The sequence below is a fragment of the Dermacentor albipictus genome, chromosome 5 (genome assembly GCF_038994185.2).
Source record: "Dermacentor albipictus isolate Rhodes 1998 colony chromosome 5, USDA_Dalb.pri_finalv2, whole genome shotgun sequence".
Taxonomy (NCBI): domain Eukaryota; kingdom Metazoa; phylum Arthropoda; class Arachnida; order Ixodida; family Ixodidae; genus Dermacentor; species Dermacentor albipictus.
This window is the reverse complement of record NC_091825.1, coordinates 14,134,142-14,155,834: the sequence shown is the minus strand read 5'-3', so window position 1 is coordinate 14,155,834 and position 21,693 is coordinate 14,134,142. Positions and strand designations below refer to the sequence as shown.

Sequence of the window (21,693 nt, the reverse complement as noted above, 5' to 3'; positions counted from 1 at the left end):
TGACAACAATACCAGGTCCAGAACCTCGTGCGTGAAAAAAACGATAATGTTTGCTACAAGACACTGTCAGCAATTGTTTTTGGCAAACAGGCACAGACGGCAGGTCACGCAATAATCTCCAAACCAGAATTGGATAACTGTGACTAATCTGCAGAAATAAGAGTCGTAAGCTGCTTGTCAACAAGTGTGCCAGCTCCAAATCCCACATAGCCAACATGTCAATTAAATTAAATGGGTGGGTGTCACATGATTTTTGTTGCCGATGGTGATTTGATTACGGTCCCTGTAGATAGTCTCATTCCTTAACGGCTTGGCATTGATAGTGACCAGAGGCATCAATGTTTTACTGGCCGCCAGTGCTATCCACAACGATGCTGCCAATGAAGGTGAGTCCCGAGCATGCGCGACTGCTGGTCCTCCTCGGTCAACATTGAACTTGGACATTGCTTTAATGGCGCCAGCAATGTGCAGCAACAAAGGATGCTTAAGCTGCATGTCGTCAAGTGTGCCAGCTCGAAATCCCCAACATCCCGGTGAACACGTGTGCCAGATGTACCAACCTCGCTTGAAAAAGGAAATATAAATTACAATTTGGCACATTGGGTGGTCAAGTGTGGCATAGCGGCCAATTAATTGCCTGCGCTCTTCTCTCAGTTAGTCAAGCGAGCACCAGCTGGCAGCGAGTTTGCAAGAGCAACACCTGAGCAAGGCAGGCCTCCCCTAACAGATGATTGCTTCCGTGCTAGAGAACCTCCTAAATAATGTGAAATCCAGGGAACCAAAAGAAAAAGGTCTCAGTGCTTGGACAGCACTGAGACTCAGTGCCCTAACTAAACTATCCCGGAAGAAAAAACGTCTTTTTCGCATAGCTAGGCGTTCTAGTTCAGCCCTCAGGTGGGAAAAATACTTCAAATGTCTGAAAGAGTATACAAGCCTCTTGAAGACCTCCAAAAAGAAATTCTTTCATCAGGATCTACTTAACATAATGAGCAAAAATCCACAAAAATTCTGGAATCTGATTTCCCCTTCTAGCTATCAATCGCACAACATATCTCTTTCTAACCCGGATGGTTCGCATGTGTCGCCTGACGAACGTCCTGATGTTATGAACTCCTACTTTTCTTCGATATTCACTCATGAACCGCATCATAACATTCCGAACTTTTTTGATCCCAAATTTTCTCAGATGCTGCCCATTACAGTTACGGCGGAAGGCATTGCAAAGCTGATCGAAAAGTTGAAATTATCAAGCAGTCCCGGCCCCGATAACATATCTGCTAAAGTGCTCAAAGCAACCGTAGTCCCATCAAGTCGTTTACTACAAATAATCTTTACGCAATCCCTCAATGAAGGCGCGCTTCCAGATGACTGGAAGGTAAGCAAAGTAGTTCCAGTATTCAAAAGTGGTAACCGGTCTGATCCTTCAAATTATCGTCCCATCGCTTTAACATGCATTGCGTGCAAACTAATGGAACACATAATTTATTCCCAAGTCGCCCTACACCTTGATAACAACGGGTTCTTTTTCGCCAATCAACACGGTTTCAGGTCTGGTCTTTCTTGCGAAACGCAACTTTTTGAATTTACCACCGAGCTTCATTTAAACCTAGATTCATTATTTCAAACTGATGTAATATTCTTAGACTTCTCAAAGGCATTCGATCGTGTTCCCCATCTACGACTAATCTGCAAACTCTCTTCTCTCAGCCTACACCCGCAAATTCTAGCCTGGATTAAATGCTTCCTCACCGACCGCCTCCAATACACCGTTATAGGTGGATGTTCTTCAGCCTCAAGCAAGGTATTTTCTGGAGTTCCACAAGGATCAGTCCTTGGTCCCCTTCTCTTTCTCATCTACATTAATGACCTCCCTTGTGGTATTTCATCATCCATACGCCTCTTCGCGGACGACTGTGTCCTGTATCGTCGAATTTCTACTGAGTCTGACCAGGCCCTTCTTCAGAATGACCTGCACTTAATAGATAACTGGTGTACCAAATGGTTGATGCAGCTTAACATTTCTAAATGCAAATTTATTCAAATTTCCCGCAAGCACACTAACATCACCCATGAGTACTCATTGCGCACAGTCAACATCTCGCAAGTACAAACGTATCGCTACCTCGGTATCCTAATCACTAGCAATCTTAACTGGTCGGAACACATCACGAAACTGATAGCCGACAGCTCTAAAACACTAGGATTTATCAGAAGAACATTATCGTTGTCACCCCCTTCCGTCCGTAAACTGGCATACGAAACTTTTGTTCGAACAAAACTTGAATACGCTTCCGCGATTTGGTGTCCACATCAAGCATACCTAATCAATGCAATAGAATCGGTCCAGAACCGTGCTGCACGATTCATATCTTCAAAATATGACTACAAAACTAGTATCAGTAGTATTAAGTCATCGCTCAATTTACCCACATTAGTCTATCGACGCAAAATAGCACGTCTATGCTTATTCCACAAGCTGTACTACCATTTTCAACATCTGCGCGAATCACTTCTTCTACCACCAGCACGTTCGTCACGACGCCTGTTCAATTCACTCAGTTTACAGCGCCTGTATGGATCAACTGCTGCCTTCAATAAGTCATTTTTACCCACAGCAATCCAGGAATGGAATGCACTCCCAGATGCAATTGTCAGGGAGCAGGATCCTGAAGAATTTAAAGAGCGGTTGCTTTCACATTTTGGAAACTACAATTGAACAATCTCTCCTTTCATTCCAAGTGTTGTTGCATTTGAAGTTGCCTGTACTCCTATTTTGTATTCCTGCATTTCTTAACCTACGCTATTTCAATTCATTCTTTATGTAACATCTTTGACTTATGTATATCTATGACTCCCCCCCCCCCCCTTATGTAATACCCTGTAAAGGGTCCTTAAGGGTCCAATAAATGATGATGATGATGATGACAGATAAATGGGCAGTAGTTGTAAGTGCCGTATTTGCATGACCTGTCCCACCGTCTCAAAAAGACAGCCACGAAATGCAGGTTTCTCGGGCTGTTCTCACTGCCAGACACGCGTGTATGTGCTGGGTTGTAAAGGACAAAAAGCACAAAGGGCCTGTCCGCCCAAAAAAGGCATGCCACCCCTTTCATTACTTGTACCACAGGGGTTGTTTATAACATCCCCCTTTCGTGTGGCCAATGCTGTGTTGGCTAGAATGGGCACTGTGCAAATGACAGACTGAGAACATAGCGTGCAGGTGCGAGCATTAGCGGGATCTGGCTGCTTAGCAGCCCACTGTAAGCAATGCGAGTGCACACCCTAGTTTCAGAGCACATGCGTTATGGTAAAGTACAGACGAAAAATGCAGATTGCTTTTTGAAGCCTACAACATCAAAAAACAGTCTGATAAATGTATTATCACTGCCTCTGCAATGAAAGAATGCCACCATCTACGTTGAAACTTTAGTGTTAGACATCTGTGATGAGTGGCTTGACACATGCACCACAATTTTAGTTACTTCGCCTGCTACCACGTGTCATGTATTTTCCAGGATTAAAATCAGTTGAAGACTACTATCCTCCTTGTCATGTTCTCTTTTACTCTCTGATCTTTTCTGTTTCTTCCAAAGCACTGGCAATGCATCAGTTATCAGAAATCCAACGAGCCCAGCTTCCCACCAAACATTCAGGAGGTGATGCTGCTGTGTCGTATGTCAATAGGTGTGTCACATTCCTCTTGACACAGGTATCCGTAGTGTCCGAGTGTGATGGCCACCACTTGCATCCCTTCAAGTCAACAGCTGGGGCATCTGTGGAGTTGCTCGAGTTTGGGGACGTGACTGCCAAAGTAAGTTGAAGTGTGTGCCATGTTACATGCTTTCATTAGCATGCTTTGGGATGCAAATTGTCTTAAAGACCAACTGTGACAAAATTTTGGACTAAGCTTCAGGTAGCATATACAGGGTGTCCCAGCTAACTTTAGCCAGATTTTTAAAATATGCCGATGCACTCTAAGACGACATGTTGCTGACTATTGTATGGAGCAGGTTACACTACCTTTTGTATTCTGCTGAATTGCATAATTTGTTAAAATTAATTAAACAACTTCGGAAGCAATGATGTTAGGCAAAAAATTCTAATTAGAAAGTTGTGGAGCAGTTTGCAAAACCTCAGATTAAACAGTTTATAAGTTTATATCTATTAAGTGTAACGAAGAAGAGTAGCCTGCCTACGCCACAGCACCATCGCTACCGGTATTAGCTCGTGGTTGCCATGCGTCAGCGAGATCCCCCTATCTTCTCCAGAACAGATGACAAAGACGTTGAAGATTGGATCTCCTCTTATGAGCGAGTGAGTGTCCATAACGAGTGGGATAATGTTACCAAGCTGAGAAAGGTCGCATTCTATCTTATGGACGTTGCGGAACTATGGTTTTTAAACCATGAAGCCGACCTCACTTCGTAGTTGGTCTTCAAGACCAGCTTTACCCAAGTTTTCTGTCAGCCAGCAGTACAAAAGCTTCGTGCAAAACAACATTTGCGCACACCATCCCACGAGGCCGGAGAGAACTTCACGGGCTACATTGAGGACATTGTTGACCTTTGCAAACGGGTGAACGCGTCGATGTCAGAGGAGGAGAAGATCAAACATATATTTAAGGGTATTGAGGACGACACATTCCAAATGTTATTATCGAAGAGTCCTCACACTGTCGCCAAAGTGATAGAATTGTGTCAGAGGTACGACGAGTTGCGGAGGCAACGACTTCATACCCGACGTCCCACTCTGCCCGCCGACTCTCTGTCAAGCCTTGGAGTCGACGACAACCATGCTGCTCTGTTCATAAAAATGCTGGAATTCATTCGTGCAGAGGTTGCCCGCCAGCTATCTTTGATATCTTCTGTCCAGGAACCATCACCCGCTTTGCCTCCTACGATCTGCAACTTCATTCAAGAGCAAGTATCTCAAGCCGTTGCTCCAGCCGCCGAGCAGACACCCGTCACTGTTTGACCCAAATAGTTATCAGATCAAAGTTAGAATATGCTTCCGAACTCTGGGACCCGCATACCATGAAAGACACAAAAGAACTTGAGCGAGTACAGAGAAAAGCAGTGAGATTTATTTACGGGAAATATGCCAGGAAGGATTCGCCGTCCTCAATAATGTTACGAAATAGAATACAGAGACTCGAAATACGCAGAAAAATTAATCGTCTTGTACTACTACATAACACTCTTTCTGGAAAAAATAATATGACGCTACCAGCTTCCATATGTCGGCCTTCTACGAGGAGAACACGACACAGTCACACACAGTCATGAGTATTTGCTTGCACCGATCTTCGCGAAAACAAACGCTTACAAGTACAGTTTTTTCCCTCGAACGGTGAACGATTGGAATTCACTTCCCATTAGTGTATTTCAGTCTAAAAATTTCATGGCTGCATTGCAAAATCATTTTTGTGCAAGTTAGCGATGTTGACGTTATCATTTGTGCTTCTTTTAGTGCATTATGTTCATTTCATGTTGCATTGTATACGCTTTTCTGTGTTTTCTTGTTTGTGACATGCCCCTCCTGCTTGGGCCAAAATATTGGCCTGCAGTATTATTAAATAAAATGTGTAAGCAACTCTCTGTCCGATGTTTCCTGCTCTAATTTGTGTACCACGCTCGTTTTGCACATTTTCATGAGATGGCCTTTCTTTTGACATTTATAATAAGTGCTGTTCAAGCACGAACAACCGGCAGGGAGAATAGATGGTGTTTTTCAGCGCTGGCATTTCTCACACGGCGCAAAGTATTTCCAGACAAAGCAGACAAGACCTGGCCAAAAGAAGCGTTGGCGAATCCGGTCGTAGGTGCGGGAGACGCCAAGGTGACCTGCCGTAGGTAAATCGCGAAGTTCTTGGAGAATAGCTGACTGGGGGTGCTTGGGAATGACGAGCGACGTGGCCAATGTGCAGGCAAAGGAAGCATATGGGCTTGTCGTCCGGAGTTCTCCACTCGGTAGGGTTGCGGTATCTGGGAGGGAAATACCGATCGCTGTGTGGTGTAGCTGTCGGCTCCATGTTTCGATGTGCTTTTTTCCTGCTATTTATCAGTTAATTCCTGAACATGCTGTGCCTTTATTTTCTATTACATTTCCAAAGTCGGAAACAAAGAAGTCTACAAAGTTCATAACCGACAACACGAATGTTTTGGGCACATGTACATTCTTCTTTCACTTCAACTCCTGCTTGTGAATTTTCTTGTCCTGAAAAAGTGTACATACCATGTGCAAAACATCGATTTGATGCTAAAGAATGGGACGCAAAACATCGATTTTAGCAAAAGAATGGGACGTCCTGTGGACGTCCATTACATGTGAACTGATGATACAGCACGATATAGTTGCATCAACTACAGGCTCCAACTACGTAGCATCTTCCACGTCAAAATCATAAAAGGGCATATACAAAACAAAATTTTGGGGGGGCCTATAATACATGTCTAAAGTACAAACTTTATGGACGTTCCATGGACATCTAAAACTCTGTACAACTACGTCTGAAGTACTGTTTTTAGAGGCGTTATATGGACATCCAAAATTTTGATGCCTTTGTACATCCCCTACATGTATTTGCATGTAAAGTATTTCCATGGGACATCCCAGGACAGCAGAAGACTAGGTGGGGCGATGAAATTAGGAAATTCACGAGCGCTAGTTGGAGTCAGCACAGGACAGGGATAATTGGAGATTGCAGGGAGAGGCCTTTGTCCTGCAGTGGACATAAAACAGGCTGATGATGATGCAGATTGCAGATTGCCTTCAAGATTGGGCCAGTGCCGACCTGCGCCATACGCAGCCACTGTGGAGTATAGCCCCCCTACTCCCCCTAACCCGGTACCTTGCCCCAGATGGCCACAAACATCCAATAGTTATATTAGATCAGCCCAAACATTCAGCAAAATATGGTTTTGCTCAACCATTGGGTTGCAAACCCAACGCAGTTCACCAAAAATGGTCAACTGCGTTTCCCTTCTCTTGGCACCCATTCTCTAACCCTAATGGTCCAACGGTTGTCTAACCGGCACATTACATGACCTGCCCAGCTCCATTTTTTTGTCTTGATGTCAATTAGAATATCGTCTATACCCGTTTGCTCTCTGATCCAAACAGCTCTCTTTCTATCTCTCAAGGTTATGCCTAGCATTCTTCGTTCCATCGCTCTTTGCGCGGTCCTCAACTTGTTCTCAAGCTCCTTTGTCAGTCTCCAAGTCTCGGCCCCATATGTCAGTACAGGTAAAATGCAATGATTGTGTACCTTCCATTTCAATGATAACGGTAAGCTTCCAGTCAGGAGCTCACGATGTCTGCTGTACGCGATCCAACCCATTCTTAATCTTCTGTGAATTTCCTTCTCATGGTCAGGGTTCCCTGTGATTAGTTGACCTAGGTAGACGTACTCCTTCACAGACTATAGAGGCTGACTTGCGATTCTGAACTATTGTTCCTTTGCCTGCCTATTCATTATTATCTCTGTGTTTTGAATATTAATCTTCAACCCCATTCTTAAACTCTCTCTGTTAACGTCTTCAGTCATATGTTGTAACTCGTCTGCAGTGTTGCTGAATAGAACAATGTCATTGGCAAACCGAAGGTTGCCGAGATATTCGCCGTCGATCCTTACTCCTACGCTTTCCCAGCTTAATAGCTTGAATACTTCTTCCAAGTACGCAGTGAATAGCATTGGAGAGATTGTGAGATTGTGTCTCCCTGTCTGACCCTTTTCTTTATAGGCACCTTCCTGCTTTTCTCGTGTAGAATTAAGGTAGCTGTAGAACCTCTGTAGATATTTTCCAAGGTATTTACGTAAGTGTTCTCTACTCCTTGATTACATAATGCCTCTATGACTGCTGGTATCTCTACTGAATCAAATGCCTTTTCGTAATCTATGAAAGCTATATATAGAGGCTGATTGTACTCTGCAGATTTCATGATTACCTGTATGATGACATGGATGTGATCCATTGTAGAGTATCCCATCCTGAAACTTGCCTGTTCCCTTAGTTGACTAAAGTCCAGTGTCGCCCTTATTCTATTGCAGATTATCTTGGTGAATATTTTATTTAATACTGGGAGTAAGCTAACGGGCATATAATTTTTCAGTTCTTTAACGTCTTAACGTCTTTCTTTTTGTGGATTAGTATAATGTTCGCATTATTCCAGTTTTTTGGGAACCTTCCAGTCAATAGACACTTCGTATAGAGAGGCGCCAGTTTTTCTAGCATTATGTCTCCTCCATCTTTGATGAAATCCACTGTTATTCCATCTTCTCCTGTCATTTTTCCGTTTCATGTCTTGCAATGCCCTTCTTACCTCATCTCTAGTTATAGGAGGAGTTTCTGTATTCTGTTCATTATTGTTTCGAATGGAGTATTCCTGAGTCCTCTGGGTACTGTACAAGTCAGTATAGAATTCTCCCGCTGCTTTTATTATACCTTCGAGATTGCTGATGATATTGACACCTGTACTTATCTTTATCGGGCGACCACATTTCGCCGCTTAACAAACGTAATTGCACAGCGCGGGACGCGCCTGCATGTATCCGAAGTTTCTGGAAAGTTATCGATGCTTCTATCCGCTGTCTGTTGTCGCCGAACCTTGTGTTATCTGATTTCATTGCGTAACGCGAATGGTGTAGAACTTTGTGGAAGGCACGTGGGCCCGAACGATTAGTTTGGAACATTCGATGACTGCTGTATAAAAGCCGACGTGATTGACCCGCTGATCAAATTTTCCACAATCGCCGACCGTGTTCGCCGCTATCGTTGTGCTATAAGTGTAGCCTGTTTTTGTGGGCACAGGTTTGCCCAATAAAAGTTAGTTTTGTCTTTCACAGTATTTGCTACTGTGTTCTTCAACGTCACCACCACATGACAATATTACCCTGCTTATCTTTCAGTGCATATATCTTGGTTTGTCCTATGCCAAGTTTCTTTCTCACTGATTTCAGGTTGTGTCCATCTTTTACTACTTCTTCAGTCTTTCTCATGTTATAGTTTCGAATATCACTTACATTCGCCTTGTTGATCAGTTTTGACAGTTCCGCAAATTCCATCTTATCTCCCGAGTTGGACACTTTCATTCTTTGTCGTTTCTTTATTAGGTCCTTTGTTACTTGGGAGAGCGTGCCTACTGGTTGCCTTGGTGCCTTGCCTCCCACTTCAATTGCTGCCTCTGAAGCCAGCCTCATTACGGTTTCATTCATTAGCTCTATGTCATCATCATCATCTCTCTTTTCTAAGGCTGCATATTTGTTTGCAAATACCAGCCTAAATTTGTCTGCTTTTACTCTTACTGCCACTAAGTGGACCTGTTTCTTCTTGCCCAATTTTACTCTTTCTCTGTTCAAATTGAGGTGAATCCTAGCCCTCATTAACCTATGATCACTGCACTTTACCCTACCCATAACTTCTACATCCTGCACTATGCTGGGACCAGCAGAAAGTGTGAAGTCAATTTCATTTCTTGTTTCACCATTAGGGCTTTTCAGGTCCACTTTCTTTTGCTACGCTTCCTGAAAAAGGTGTTCATTATTCGAAGCTTATTCCTTTCTGCGAATGCTACCAGCATCTCTCCTCTAGAATTCCTAGAATTGACGCCATAGTTGCCAATTGCTTGTTCACCAGCCTGCTTTTTCCCCAACTTTCGCATTGAAGTCGCCCATTACTACAGCATACTGAGTTTGCACTTTTCTCATCGCTAATACAACATCTTTGTAAAACTGATCCACTTCCTTATCATCATGACTGCATGTTGGAGCATAGGCTAGTATTACTTTTAATCTATACCTCTTAGTTTGTTTATGACTACAGCTACCCTCTCATTAATGCTGTATAATTCGTCAATGTTGCCCGCTACGTCCTTATGGGTTGGGAATCCTACCCCGTATTGCTTCTTACCTAGGAGAGCTCTATAGCAGAGGACATAGCCATTATTCAGCAATGTATAAACCTCACCAGTTCTAATCTCGTTAAGGGTGATGATATCCCGAAAAATGTCTGATAGTTCCTCAAAGAGTCCTGCTAAGCTAGCCGCACTCGAAAGGGTTAGGGTGTTAAATGTTGCAAGGGTCAGTTTCCATTGGCGGCCTGTCCAGACCCAGAGATTCTTAGCACCCTCTGCTGTGTTACAGGTCTGACCGCTGCCTGGGTCAGGTGCTCCGCATCTGCTGGGGACTGAGGGCCATTGGGTAACTGAGTGAGTCATTTGGGAGGGAGTGGCCGAATACTGCACCAGGGAGGCTGATTCCTGTTCTGGTGAGGGAGTGTCTTGTTGAAGCTTAGTGGGCGTTCTTAATTTGGTTGTACCTGGATTAGTATAGCCCCACTCGTTCTCGGTATCATTTGCCGGTGACAGGTGTCGCTCCAAGCCTGCAGATGTCGTTTGTGCGATTGCCCAAACGTTTGTGCAATTCTTTTTCTTGCGTATCAGTGGCACAAATCGATCAGTGTATTCATGTACAAGTTTCGTGAATAAATCCCAGATATCACAAACATTGACTGTACTGGAAGTGAAATCGTGCAGATTAAATGAAAGCATATCAATAATGGCTTCATCATCGGCACATGAAAAGTTAAAAAAATGTCAAGTTTGCTTATCTTTGGTAACATTAGTATTATTGAGGCTAAGGAAAACGGCATGATGATCAGAAATTCCTGGAATAATCTAACATGTAGTACTGTCAGTAACAGTTCCGCCTGTGAAGAAAGGATCAAAAAGGGATTTACTATTTTCTTAAATTCTCATGAAACCTTCAACAACTTGGGTGAAGTAAAACATGAAAGCAATATCCAGCATTGCCTCTCCTACCTTATTACTGTGATTCTTTAAGGACATTGCTTACCAGTCAACATTAGACAAAACACCAGATAGGATTATCTGATCATCAGGTTTAACTCGTTCTCATAAATGCTTCTTCAATACATTCATAGTAATGACAGTCAAGTTTGGGGGCCTATACATGGCCCCTATAATATACCTAACATTACAACTGTAAGTTTTACAGAAGACACACTCAATGTTGGGTACATCAGGCATCAGGAATACATGAAGAGCACTTTTGTAGATTATACAGCTCCCGCCACCCCTGCTGACACGGTCTTTCCTATAAACGCAGTGTGCTGCAGGAACGAATTCACCATCGTAGACCTCGTTACTCAACCATGTCTCTGTCAATATTGTCACAGTCGGTAATGTGTGAAGAAGAGGACTATGATGGTGGTCTGAGAGACGATGAGGAAGAGGGTAGTTTTTTATTGCTGCTCTACGCTTGTTGGCCCAGCCATTAAAGGCCATCCGTAAATAGTTGCACGCTTCTTCCTTTTCGTAACAATATGACAATATAAGGATCGTTAACAATAACCCGTCCCTCCAGGTCATGGCTTTTGTTGGCCACGCTCCTACAGTTAATATTTAGTAGAAGTTTCAGGGATCGATGCTCACTGTTCACTTGTCAATTTTATTGAGCACTTTTCAGGATAAAACAACGCTTTTTGTCTTTATCCCAGCCATACCTAACACCATCTACGCTTAACTTATCGTAGATAAGTTTTACTTTAGCCCCCTTTTCCTCTTCTTCTTGGGCACTTTTCCGTAGCATTCGTCGCTGCTCACGAACATGTCATGAAAAATCCTCGGCAATAGACAGTGAAGTGCCTTTAAAGTTATGAGAGACCTTTAAGGTGGCCGTTTTCTCTCGATAATCTAGAAACTCAATTACAATTTTATGTGACTTATCAACATGGCGGCCTACCCTGTAAATTCACTCAATGCTGGCCGCTTTAAATCCCAATCTTTTTCCTACAATGTCTTCATTAAATTTCTTTTCCAGTTCTTTGTGCATCTCATTTTGAAGCTCATCTAAACTGTAAAGAATCAGGTTATGTTGGCGGCTCTTATTTTCTAAGTTGTCTACTTTGTCTTTGAGTACCAAAAAATCTTTGTCAAAGCAGGACATCTTGCCTTCTAAGTCTTTAATCCTGTCGCCTAATGTGGAACGTCCAGATAGTTGTTCTTCCATTGCATCCATTCCTATTGCTCACCACACAGTTTCTTTTCTATCTTTTCCTGTGAAGACTGCATGACTGCCATATTTTCCACTATCTTTAGGTGTCCAGAAAGTAGGTCTAACATATTTTGTTTTGAGTAGGACTAGGGTTTGTTTCTATAGCCTCACAAAGTATTAAACATTTTGCTTTGGAAACTATATAAGACAACATTTTGTACACATAGGGGGCAAGGCAGCAGCAACAAATAAGGGCTACCAACATGAAAACAGTGCGAAGGTCGGTTATCACCAATCTGAAGAACGAAGCAGAAGGGATTGCCGAGCCTGTCATGCTGCTGCCCACTGGAAAGGCTTGTCGGTGCTCGCCCCCTTGTGCCATCTAAGAAGGACACGCGATGTGACGCTGCCAAAGATGGTCGCAGTGCCAGGGACTTCCGTTGCACTGTTGATATATAACACAGCCGGCACGAGGCGATGGCTCTTGTGCGAACCTGCACAACTGGTCGACTTGCTGGATTCCAAGAAGGCAGTCATGCTGTGTTAGCTGACTTTCGAGAATCGCAGCCAGAACCTGAAGAACGAAGCAGAAGAGATTACTCAGCATCCCACCGGTCATGCTGCTGCCAGGCCCACCCCTTGAAGTGGCACTCGCCCGTGGTTGAAACAATTTTCTCAGCACGGCACTATGCAAGCTCATGCAAACTTGCCGCAACCCTCCGGGTTTTTATTCTGTGAACGATGTGGTGAATCATACCAAAGTTGACAATAAAACGGAGCAGACGGCACCTATTCTTTACCATCGGCGCTGGCTAACCGCACAGTGGTCATCGAGTCTCATGACACGCAGTCCGTGCGTGTGCCGCACAGATTGGACTTACAGTAACCCACCTGCCGTAAAGTTGGTACAGCCCTTCTGTCATTTGGAGAACTGGAAAGCAACACTTTCTACGCAATAAATAAAGGATTGCCGCAAAGCACTAGCCCAATAGTAAACTGAGAACGCCACTAATTCATTAGTTTCAAAGGAAAAAAACACTTGATTCCATTGAACTTACATTTGTTGATAAAAAGAATTTCCAGCTGTAATTAGTGCTGGCATACCAATTTGTTGTTTCCTTTAATAAAAGTAGACCACATTGTATATCTTGATTTCTATGTAGCTGAGTTACTAATGGCTTGCTTCATTCTTGTTATGCATTGCTAAGAGACTCCTCCGGAGCATGTGCAACACTGTAATTTCTTGCCCAAAATTTGTAAGCATTATATTTTGTGGAAATTTTGCTCATATTTGATATTCGATTCGATATTCAGCTTTCTTTCTTTCTTGATTCGATTCTATAGTCTATTTGAAATCTGCTATTTGGTATTTGCACACCCCTGGAAAATTTATCTGCGATACTGAAAATACCTCCAGTTGAGAGAGAGAGCACTTGTGTCTGTCACCTGACCTCTGCCGGTTCCTGCATTGTAATTGCTTAGTTGTATCGCGTTTACTGCATACTGTTCAGAGAAACTTATGATGGCTCTTTAATGTTACTCCAGGTGCCAGAAAGTTTAACGCAAGACAGGTGCCGATTTACTTACTTATTTTTCATCGGCACACATCAACAAATGCTGGGTGTGAAGATGACCATCCATGTTACAGGAATTGGTCGTTTCTTGTGTGCTGTGTAATTTGAGTAGCTGCATGGCCAAGTGGCTCACATGTTCTCTGCAGGTGATGTTCAAGCAGGCATATGCAGACAATGGCCTGTCCACATTCCTCTTCCGCAGCATCGCCTGGTTTGTCTCCTTCATGGGATTCTCTCTGCTCTCCCCAGTACTCCACATTCCCTGTAAGTACGGTGCTGTGTGTGTGTAATGCTTTATGGCGTGGGCAGAAACTCTTCTATTAGCAATCCAGCCTCTTTCTTAAGGTTCACTACTCGAGTCTTGTCTCAAAGGTTATTGGTGAACCCTGTGTAGTTGCTGCAGGTACCTACATTAATTATATGTATATTCCTAATTTCATGGGGTGGCACTGGAATAATTAGGGAAAAACACACATGGGGTGGAATAAGCGCATGAAAACTGCCAACAGTCCATAAATGTGGCCCCGCAAACCAGCCTATATGACGCAGTGTGAATACTATGTGTGCTGTGCTTGCGGGGCACAGTGCTGCCCTGCACTCTGGTCATGCCAAGGGCTAGCAAGGCCAAGAGCTAGTGTCATGGTATGCACAGCATTGTTTGTGGTGTTACTGCCTGTGCTAAGGTGGCCTTAACTCACAAGAATGCTTACTGGTTTCCTGCAGGTATTCGCATTGCAGGTGGTGCCAGGTTGGGGCACGAAGATTTGTGTGGTGTTGACGGTTCTTGCCTGGCTAGAGCACGGGCAAACGTGAAGGCATGTGGTAAACACCATGTTGCACTGACTGGCACTTGTCACGATGTTCTGCCACACAAGCGTGCAGCAAGCAACATGCCAATATGTCGGAACCCGGATGCCACAATTTGGTCACTTAGTTTACGTTATTGCAATGGTCGTGCTGCCGATGTAAACTCTTGCATTTACATTTATTCTTCTATGGGACTTGGTGCATAGGCCTAAAACAAACATGACACTTTGTACCTCCATCCAAACTTGTTAAAATAAAGCAGTGTAATCAGCACACCAGGTTGCTCAACAACTGCTGCACAATTTGCACCTCGTGCAGTAGAAGCACAAGGTAATGTGGACTTGAGTGATGGCATTGTCTAACCACTGTCATTACTCCAGTAGTGTGTGGTATGGCAGGTAAAGAACAGCAGGTGCCACAAGGTCCCAGCACAGAAGCGCACTCACTGCATTATGGACAGTGTCCGCATGTGCCACATGCATGTTGGGGACTCAGTCCACCAGACTTGAATCTTCTGTCAGCCCTGCAGGGTTGCAGCCAAGACATATATATTGTGTGGCCATAAGTGCTGGTCCAGTGGGGCTTCCACCAAAGCTAATCTGCACTTTCTGTGCATTTTGATTGGCTGCAGGCAGATCTAGCCTTGAAAGACCTGCCAGCAAGTTCTTCGCCGAACTGCAGCCTTTTAGCAGAGCTGAAGAAGCTATGAGTATGCCATTCAGTTCATCATCCTTCAGAAAGGCAGTGCGATACAGGAGAGAAGCAGAACAGTACTCGAGCTCGTCAACCATCCAGAACATGATGTCATGTCGGCCTGCCCACCAGTTCAGCAGGGTGCTCTGAAATTTGTTACCATATGCAGGCCAAGTCCACATCACTTAAGAATACACCAAAAAAATGACTAAGTTCTTCAAAAAGCTTCTGCAGCACTTAAGCTGTGCATGGAAGTCACTGGCCAATTGCAGCACATTGACCAAGCACTGTGCAAAACATGATTAGCACATTGATTTGGACAGTGCTCGTGTAATTGGCACCAAAGCAAGCCCCATTCCTAGGATAGCAGAGCATTCAAAACACAGCTGGGAATATAACAAGACTATACACTCATGACCTATGTGGAAAGGCTATAGCACAAGTGCTCAAGGTCTTAGTGACTCACCCCTTAAAAGGAGGCCAGATTGAAACTTGACTGGAGCAGCTTTTAGCCCCTTCAAAGAGACACTGAAGTGAAATTCAAGTTTGGGTGCATGTCGTAGATCGTGTCACACAGGTTACATCGTTTTCCACAGCTTTAATTTATACGATGTAGAAGGAGAGATGCCCGGTCATTCCATCAGCACTTGTATGAACTGCTGTGTCTTATGAGTCAGCACCATGCACCTGACTGGCAGATAAATTCACATTTTTGTGTACACCAACATTTAACGTAGTGATCTATTGAATTTTCATAGAAAGCATACTTATACCATATTTTATGCATTTAACAAGTAAACAAGTCATGGCACCAATCCTGTTCAGCAGTTTGCTTATCTATTGTACAAAACTGGGCCTGGCCTCCAGATGGTGCCCCCCCAATCACTGTTTGACACTTCAGCTCTGTGTCAGGAGGTGAACTTGAAACCATGTAGTTGTTGAGGGACACATATTGAAGCATGCAATTTGTGCAACATGCTAGAATGAAATAGTTTGTGAGCTGCATTTTCTTTTTTTTGTGCAAACACCCTTTGTACAGGCAGGAAAGACTTTGCAAAAAAAAAAAGAGCCATGTGCCAAGCGCTTTTTGTGTGGGCGTCTGCTTGTTCACCTCCATTACGGGTTACGATAGCTGGATAACCCAGTGTAATGAAACCGAGTCAAGCCAAAGCCACTGTGTGGCTGCAGCGGCAACTGCTGTAACAAAGATCCTCAGCATCTCGCTCACAATTCAGCTATGTTATGTCCTTGGAAGCATGGGAACTACTAAAAAGGTTCTTTTTATGAAGAAAAGTGTTTTTCAAGAAATGTGTTTGTACTATACGCATGTACAATGTACAAAACATGGTGCAGGGAGCCTGGAATCGGATATCTGAAGTAAATAAATAAATTGTAAGGCCTTCTTTAGTTAAGTTTCATTGAGCCAAACAAGTTTGTTGTCTTAAGAATGGCATTTTTGGTGTCATTATGTGAAGAGCACACACATAGCACACTGTTAATGTGCTTGGTGCTCCCATCTCACTCCTCTTACATCTTGAAGTTTAGGTGGGTGAAGCTGCACTGACACTCCTTGGCTCACCTACAGTAGTGACATTGCTATTGTGGCTTGATTGGTTGACCCTCATGTGTGTCAAGTGCATGTCAGACTTGCTTCCTGATAGAGGCCTTTGGCAAAACATTGGCTCCAGGCTCCCCTGTTTGCCAGCTGCTAGTCAATTTCTGTGAACAGGACACAAATGTGCCCAGAATATGTTCACACTGCTTGCTTCTTTTGGTTGTTCACTTTGACTTGATGATGTAGCGCTGCTTTTTTGTCACACTACCATTAGAACAGAGAACAGTGGTAGCAGTCCCAACTTACAATATTTACTAGAAATTCCTGTACGGGGTGTTTTGCAGTGCACTCTGCTCAAGGCCATGTCATGAATGCCTTGCTAAGTTGTGCCAGGTGATGCACACTCAAGAACGAACAGTGCTAAACTGAAGTAGAGCATGCAGTGCCACTTGAAATACTTAAATGAAAAGTATTGTTTGCTGCAGTGGTGCGCTTCCAAAGAAATTGCTGCAGCCTTGAAAATGCTTCCAAGTGGCCCTTTCCCACACGCTGTGCATGTTTGGGGTGCTTGAAAGGCAAACTTCTGAATCACATCAGCTTTGCAGCAAACTCTTTGGTTCTGCACCATCGTGTACAAAGAGGCACCACTCTGATCCAATTCCAGAAGGTGATGCTTGATTTGTTTCATCATCCTGCCCCGCACTCGGTGGTTTGCATCTAGAAATAGGTCATTCAAGTGCTTTGCTCATCTATAATATTGGCTGTAGGTGGCATTAGCCATTTTCTGGTGTGTGAAATCTTTGGGCTCATGGGCACTGTTGGTATGCCTTGCATCCTTACTGCAGCTGATGCCCTACCTTGGCTGCGACTGCTGGTCCCAGCTGAAAGCTCACCAATGGAGTTCAGCGTCTATGCTTGGCTTATCATCGTACTCTTTGGCTGGGCACTGGCAAGACCGCTGCATGCAGTAGTGGCATTGCTTGCCTGTCTCATTCCCTTTGTCACTACACGCAGGCTGCACCACGAAGCTTAGCTGCAGTGAACCATGCTGGGAGATGTTTTTCCATGGCTGGGGCATCTCACGTGATGCTGTCCTGACCAGTCACACTTAGTCCTTACACAGCACATTTTTAAAAGTTTGATGCAGTGTCGTCTGACTGCTTGTACATAAAATTTCAGCAGAACCATTTTTGTTAACTGCGACATATTTAAACAGAATTTCTGGAGTCACTCTTAGCAACTATTTTGCTTGGAGGTATGGATCTATGAAAAGACCCTTTTCGGCTAATTGGTTTGTCATAATTTGCTAACAGTTCTGGAGAACAAAAACAGCAGAGACGGCCTTGTAGGCATCTGTCTATTGTGTAATTCATGCTCTCTGCCCCTCTTAACAAGCTATACATATGCAAATTCTAACAGTTTAAATTTTTTTTAGCAACAAACACCCTCAGGTTGACAGCACATGTGAGGGGGGCAAAAAAGTTATTTTTTTTCAACATTTTTATATATCTCAGGGAACTTTCCGAAACTTAATTCTCTTTCTGGCATGCAATATATAACTGCTTCTCCCACTCATCAAATCAGTCCAGGAACTTTCATGAAGTTATAGCTCAATGCCTTCTGAAGAATCAGTGTTATAGATCTGACCTGAAGGCCAAGCGGCACAATCACAGTGCTGCATTGTAACTTGAAACCGAACCTCAGCCTGAACTACACATTTTTTTTCCAAACCAAAACTGAACTTGAACCGACATGTGTTGCCACTTTAGGGCTGAACCTGAACCAGAGCCAAATGATGGAACCATTCCGAGGCCAGCATCTCAGAATCAGTCTGGGCGAAAGCATAGCAACCATTCTGAACCAGTTTGGTGAGCAGTTCTTAACATTTAATGGGAAATTGTATTTCCCTAGGGCGACTTGTGATTTCGCCTCCCAAATTTTTCGCTAGCTTAAGCATTCTATTGTTCCTTGCGAAAATATTGAAAGGCTTATGCTGAAGCATACTACTCATTTCCAAGAGAGAAATCAAAAACGCAGTTCTGAAAACAACCCACAAACTTCACTTCTGAGCCTGAGATGTTAAGTAATCAGGCTTTTCAATAGAGTGCCACATATGCACGCTGAATAGCAATGAGGTGTGGTTTTCTAAGGTTTTTTAGTATGCCACACCGAAACTGCACATGGTGCAAGAGAGCAAATAGAAAATGGCTGCACATTTAGAAGTGGTCAAGCAACATGTCACTGTACTGTACGTGAAGACAGTTTAATTCATTTTTAGGCTCGGAGCTTTTTCTCATGGTGCTTTCTTCTTGGAAAGGGCTGTGTCTGTCGTCTACATCATACTCTTTTGCATTGTTCAATTCCATTCAACATGCCACAAACAGTCCAGTTTAACACACTTCTGCATTGCAAAACATTGTGACTGTTTTACCAAAAAGAAAACAGAATTTGAATTTGGCACACATTTCACATCTGCCATTGCTAAATTGAAGTTTTTGACATATGATCAAGTAAACAAAATGTGCTTGTACTCAAAAGTTGCTACTTGGCCAACTGATACAGAGTGCGATGTAGTACATGTACATGCACATGCTGGCAAACACTGGCACTAATTGCTAATTGTAAAAAAGGTTGCCAGCAGCAAAGCCAACAGTTACATAAATATGAAATTGCAGGCCATGTGTTAGTTGGAGAAGTACTTGCTCTCTTTTCTGTTGTTCAGTAGCTGGATGTCCTATATGAGTCAACTACTTTGTAGGTGATATGTGCTTGTGATACAATTAGTCGGCTCATGTGTATATTTTGGAGCCAGCTTTCACACTAAGTGTGGTCCGCAGATGGTCTAGTTTCAATCCTTCTGTACTGGGGCTTTTGGTATTTCATCTATTCACTGTGTGCAAGGAACTTCATCTTGGTGATTGCTCGAGCAAGTTCAAGTATTCTGCAAGCTCCCGCAAGGTCTGCGAGATGCACTGGTACAATGTTCAGTGTGCACATTGCATTTATTGCTTTGCACATTCTCACCTGTAGAACAAATGTATTTTTTTTTTCTAATAGTGATATTGTTAGAGAATGATCATTCCTTGTATGTGCTAATGCACTATTAAAAGTTTGATATATGTATACATATATTATAGATTTTAATGCAAGCCTTCCTTTCCTTCAAGCAAAGTCTAAGGCTATGTCTAGTCAGCACTGTCCTCAGAGCTGCTGAGGATGGGACCAACATTTTCTTAATTTACACTTTAGAAAATATGAGTTGCAGCACCATTGCAAAAGGCACCTGTTTTTTTGGCATGCAGCAGGGTTATGGTAGTCGGGTTGAGTGCCAAAGCAGCATTTAACATGATTTCTTTCCGCTTTGGTATGGCGCAGCGGGGCAGCACCAAGACAAGCTGCAACGCACATTCACGACGACTTTTGCTGCCATGGGCCTTTTGGCACCACTGTTGACCTGTTTCTCCACAGCTTTCAAGGTTCGAGTGTGGCTTCTGCTCACATGCTTCCGCTGAGAAACTGGTCAGGGAAGGAAGCAGCCGAGGAGGACACCACCATTGCAATGCTGGCCATTTTATAAGCGTGCAACAATCTCAGGAGGACGAAACCACTACCAAGTGCTTCTGGAAAAGCTAGTTCCTTTTTGATTAAGGAAACCAATGAGATGCTCACTCAAAAAAGAATTTTTTTATTTGATTTGGCAAGACATACATATTTTTTTTTTTACGAAAGAATGGCCGTTCAACCACCTATCTTCTTGCGAATGAAAGTCTTTTTCTGGATAATGGTACCACACCAGCTCAACCATTCCACCTGTCCTTAGTGACTTGTACATTGTGTTGACTAACGAGCTTCCATGCAGATCCTTGGAAAGCGTGCGAGTTTTAAAAGTGTCTCGAATTGTCAAAAACTGTGCATTTAGAAATTGACTAAGAGAACTTTAGCAGTGTTGCATCACAAATGTCTGCTACATAGTGCGATTACTTGTTGCCATTTGTGATACCTTGTGAGGTATTGGCACTGATGAACAAGATTCCTGATAACACCAAAGGAAGCTTTGCCACAGCATATAGGGCCTGCGTAATTTTTGGTGTTGTAACTGTGCATATGAAATGACTGATTAAGGAAACGGAAAGGACCACTGTCTTCTCGTCTGTTTTGCGCTTTTCACCCCCCCTCCCACTAACATGTACACCCGTGAGCATAGACCACAGCCTCGCTGAAAAAACAACTTGTCCATAATTCATATGCATAAACTTAAATTGACGAGTGCACTGGTAAGTTCGTAATGCAGTCCCCAATTTAAAGTTGCATTCTGTGGGGTCTGATGTGGGGTTCTCACACCGTACTCTTGGGACAAAGGAACGACAACACAGTAGTGCAAACAATCACAAGGGCATTTATTGCACCTTTCATAGATCAATGCCTGCTAGCCGAGTTGCTATCCACAAAACATGCCGATGAGCGCGCGACAAATCTAGAAGTCCGACTCACCGCGTCCTTGCAAGCGAATATGTTCGCTCCATGCTGGATCCCAACGCCTGGTCGTTCGCGTGTATAGTCACGCGAATCGTGGCGCGATCGAAGGCGGCCACGCGAGGCGGTCTCGCAGAAGCAACGGTCGGCGCGCGGCACGGCACGTCCGTCCCGCTTGCTTCCCGAACCCCCAAAGGGCAAGCGCCTTCCTTTCGGCGCCCAAGTAACCTCGTGGCGTTAGCAGCGCAACACTCGCGCCATCTCTCGCACTGCGCTTCAACCACTTAGACCGCGCGGGCGTCACGCAGGCCACGCGGCGAAGCGGGGGTACAGGAGACGCGCTATGCGGGAAAAACATCAGGGGAGGCGCGAGGGTCGCGCATCCCCACAATTCAAAGGCAGAAAAGAAAAGTGGCTTTAGTACTGTGAAGTCCCTGGTTCGTACATATATTTTTGCTCAAGGATGTACAACTTAAGCATTTGAGGTAAATCTTGATTGGACTTGAAGCAACTAGGAACTTGCCACTTGTTTCTGAAAACTGCGTTTAACAAAAGGTGTGTTCTGCAAATGGGAGTTT

At 43.8% G+C, this 21,693-nt stretch overlaps 1 protein-coding gene across 13 annotated transcripts in view; it reads left to right on the top strand.

The window, feature by feature from the left end:
- Tmem43 (Transmembrane protein 43) overlaps positions 1 to 20,391 on the top strand; it is a 210,947-nt gene extending 190,556 nt beyond the window's left edge. For 8 of the 13 annotated variants that reach the window (XM_070538291.1, XM_070538292.1, XM_070538293.1 and 5 more), the window contains 3 exons: positions 3,710 to 3,811; positions 13,734 to 13,851; positions 14,311 to 14,667. In XM_070538291.1, the coding sequence (XP_070394392.1) occupies positions 3,710 to 3,811; positions 13,734 to 13,851; positions 14,311 to 14,600 (510 nt within the window). In that variant the 3' untranslated portion in view covers positions 14,601 to 14,667. Of the gene's footprint in view, positions 1 to 3,709; positions 3,812 to 10,141; positions 10,266 to 13,733; positions 13,852 to 14,310; positions 14,668 to 17,487 lie in introns of those variants that run through there. The other 5 variants (XR_011514400.1, XR_011514401.1, XM_070538289.1 and 2 more) reach the window with 5 other exon arrangements.
- The last annotated feature ends 1,302 nt before the right edge of the window (positions 20,392 to 21,693 follow it).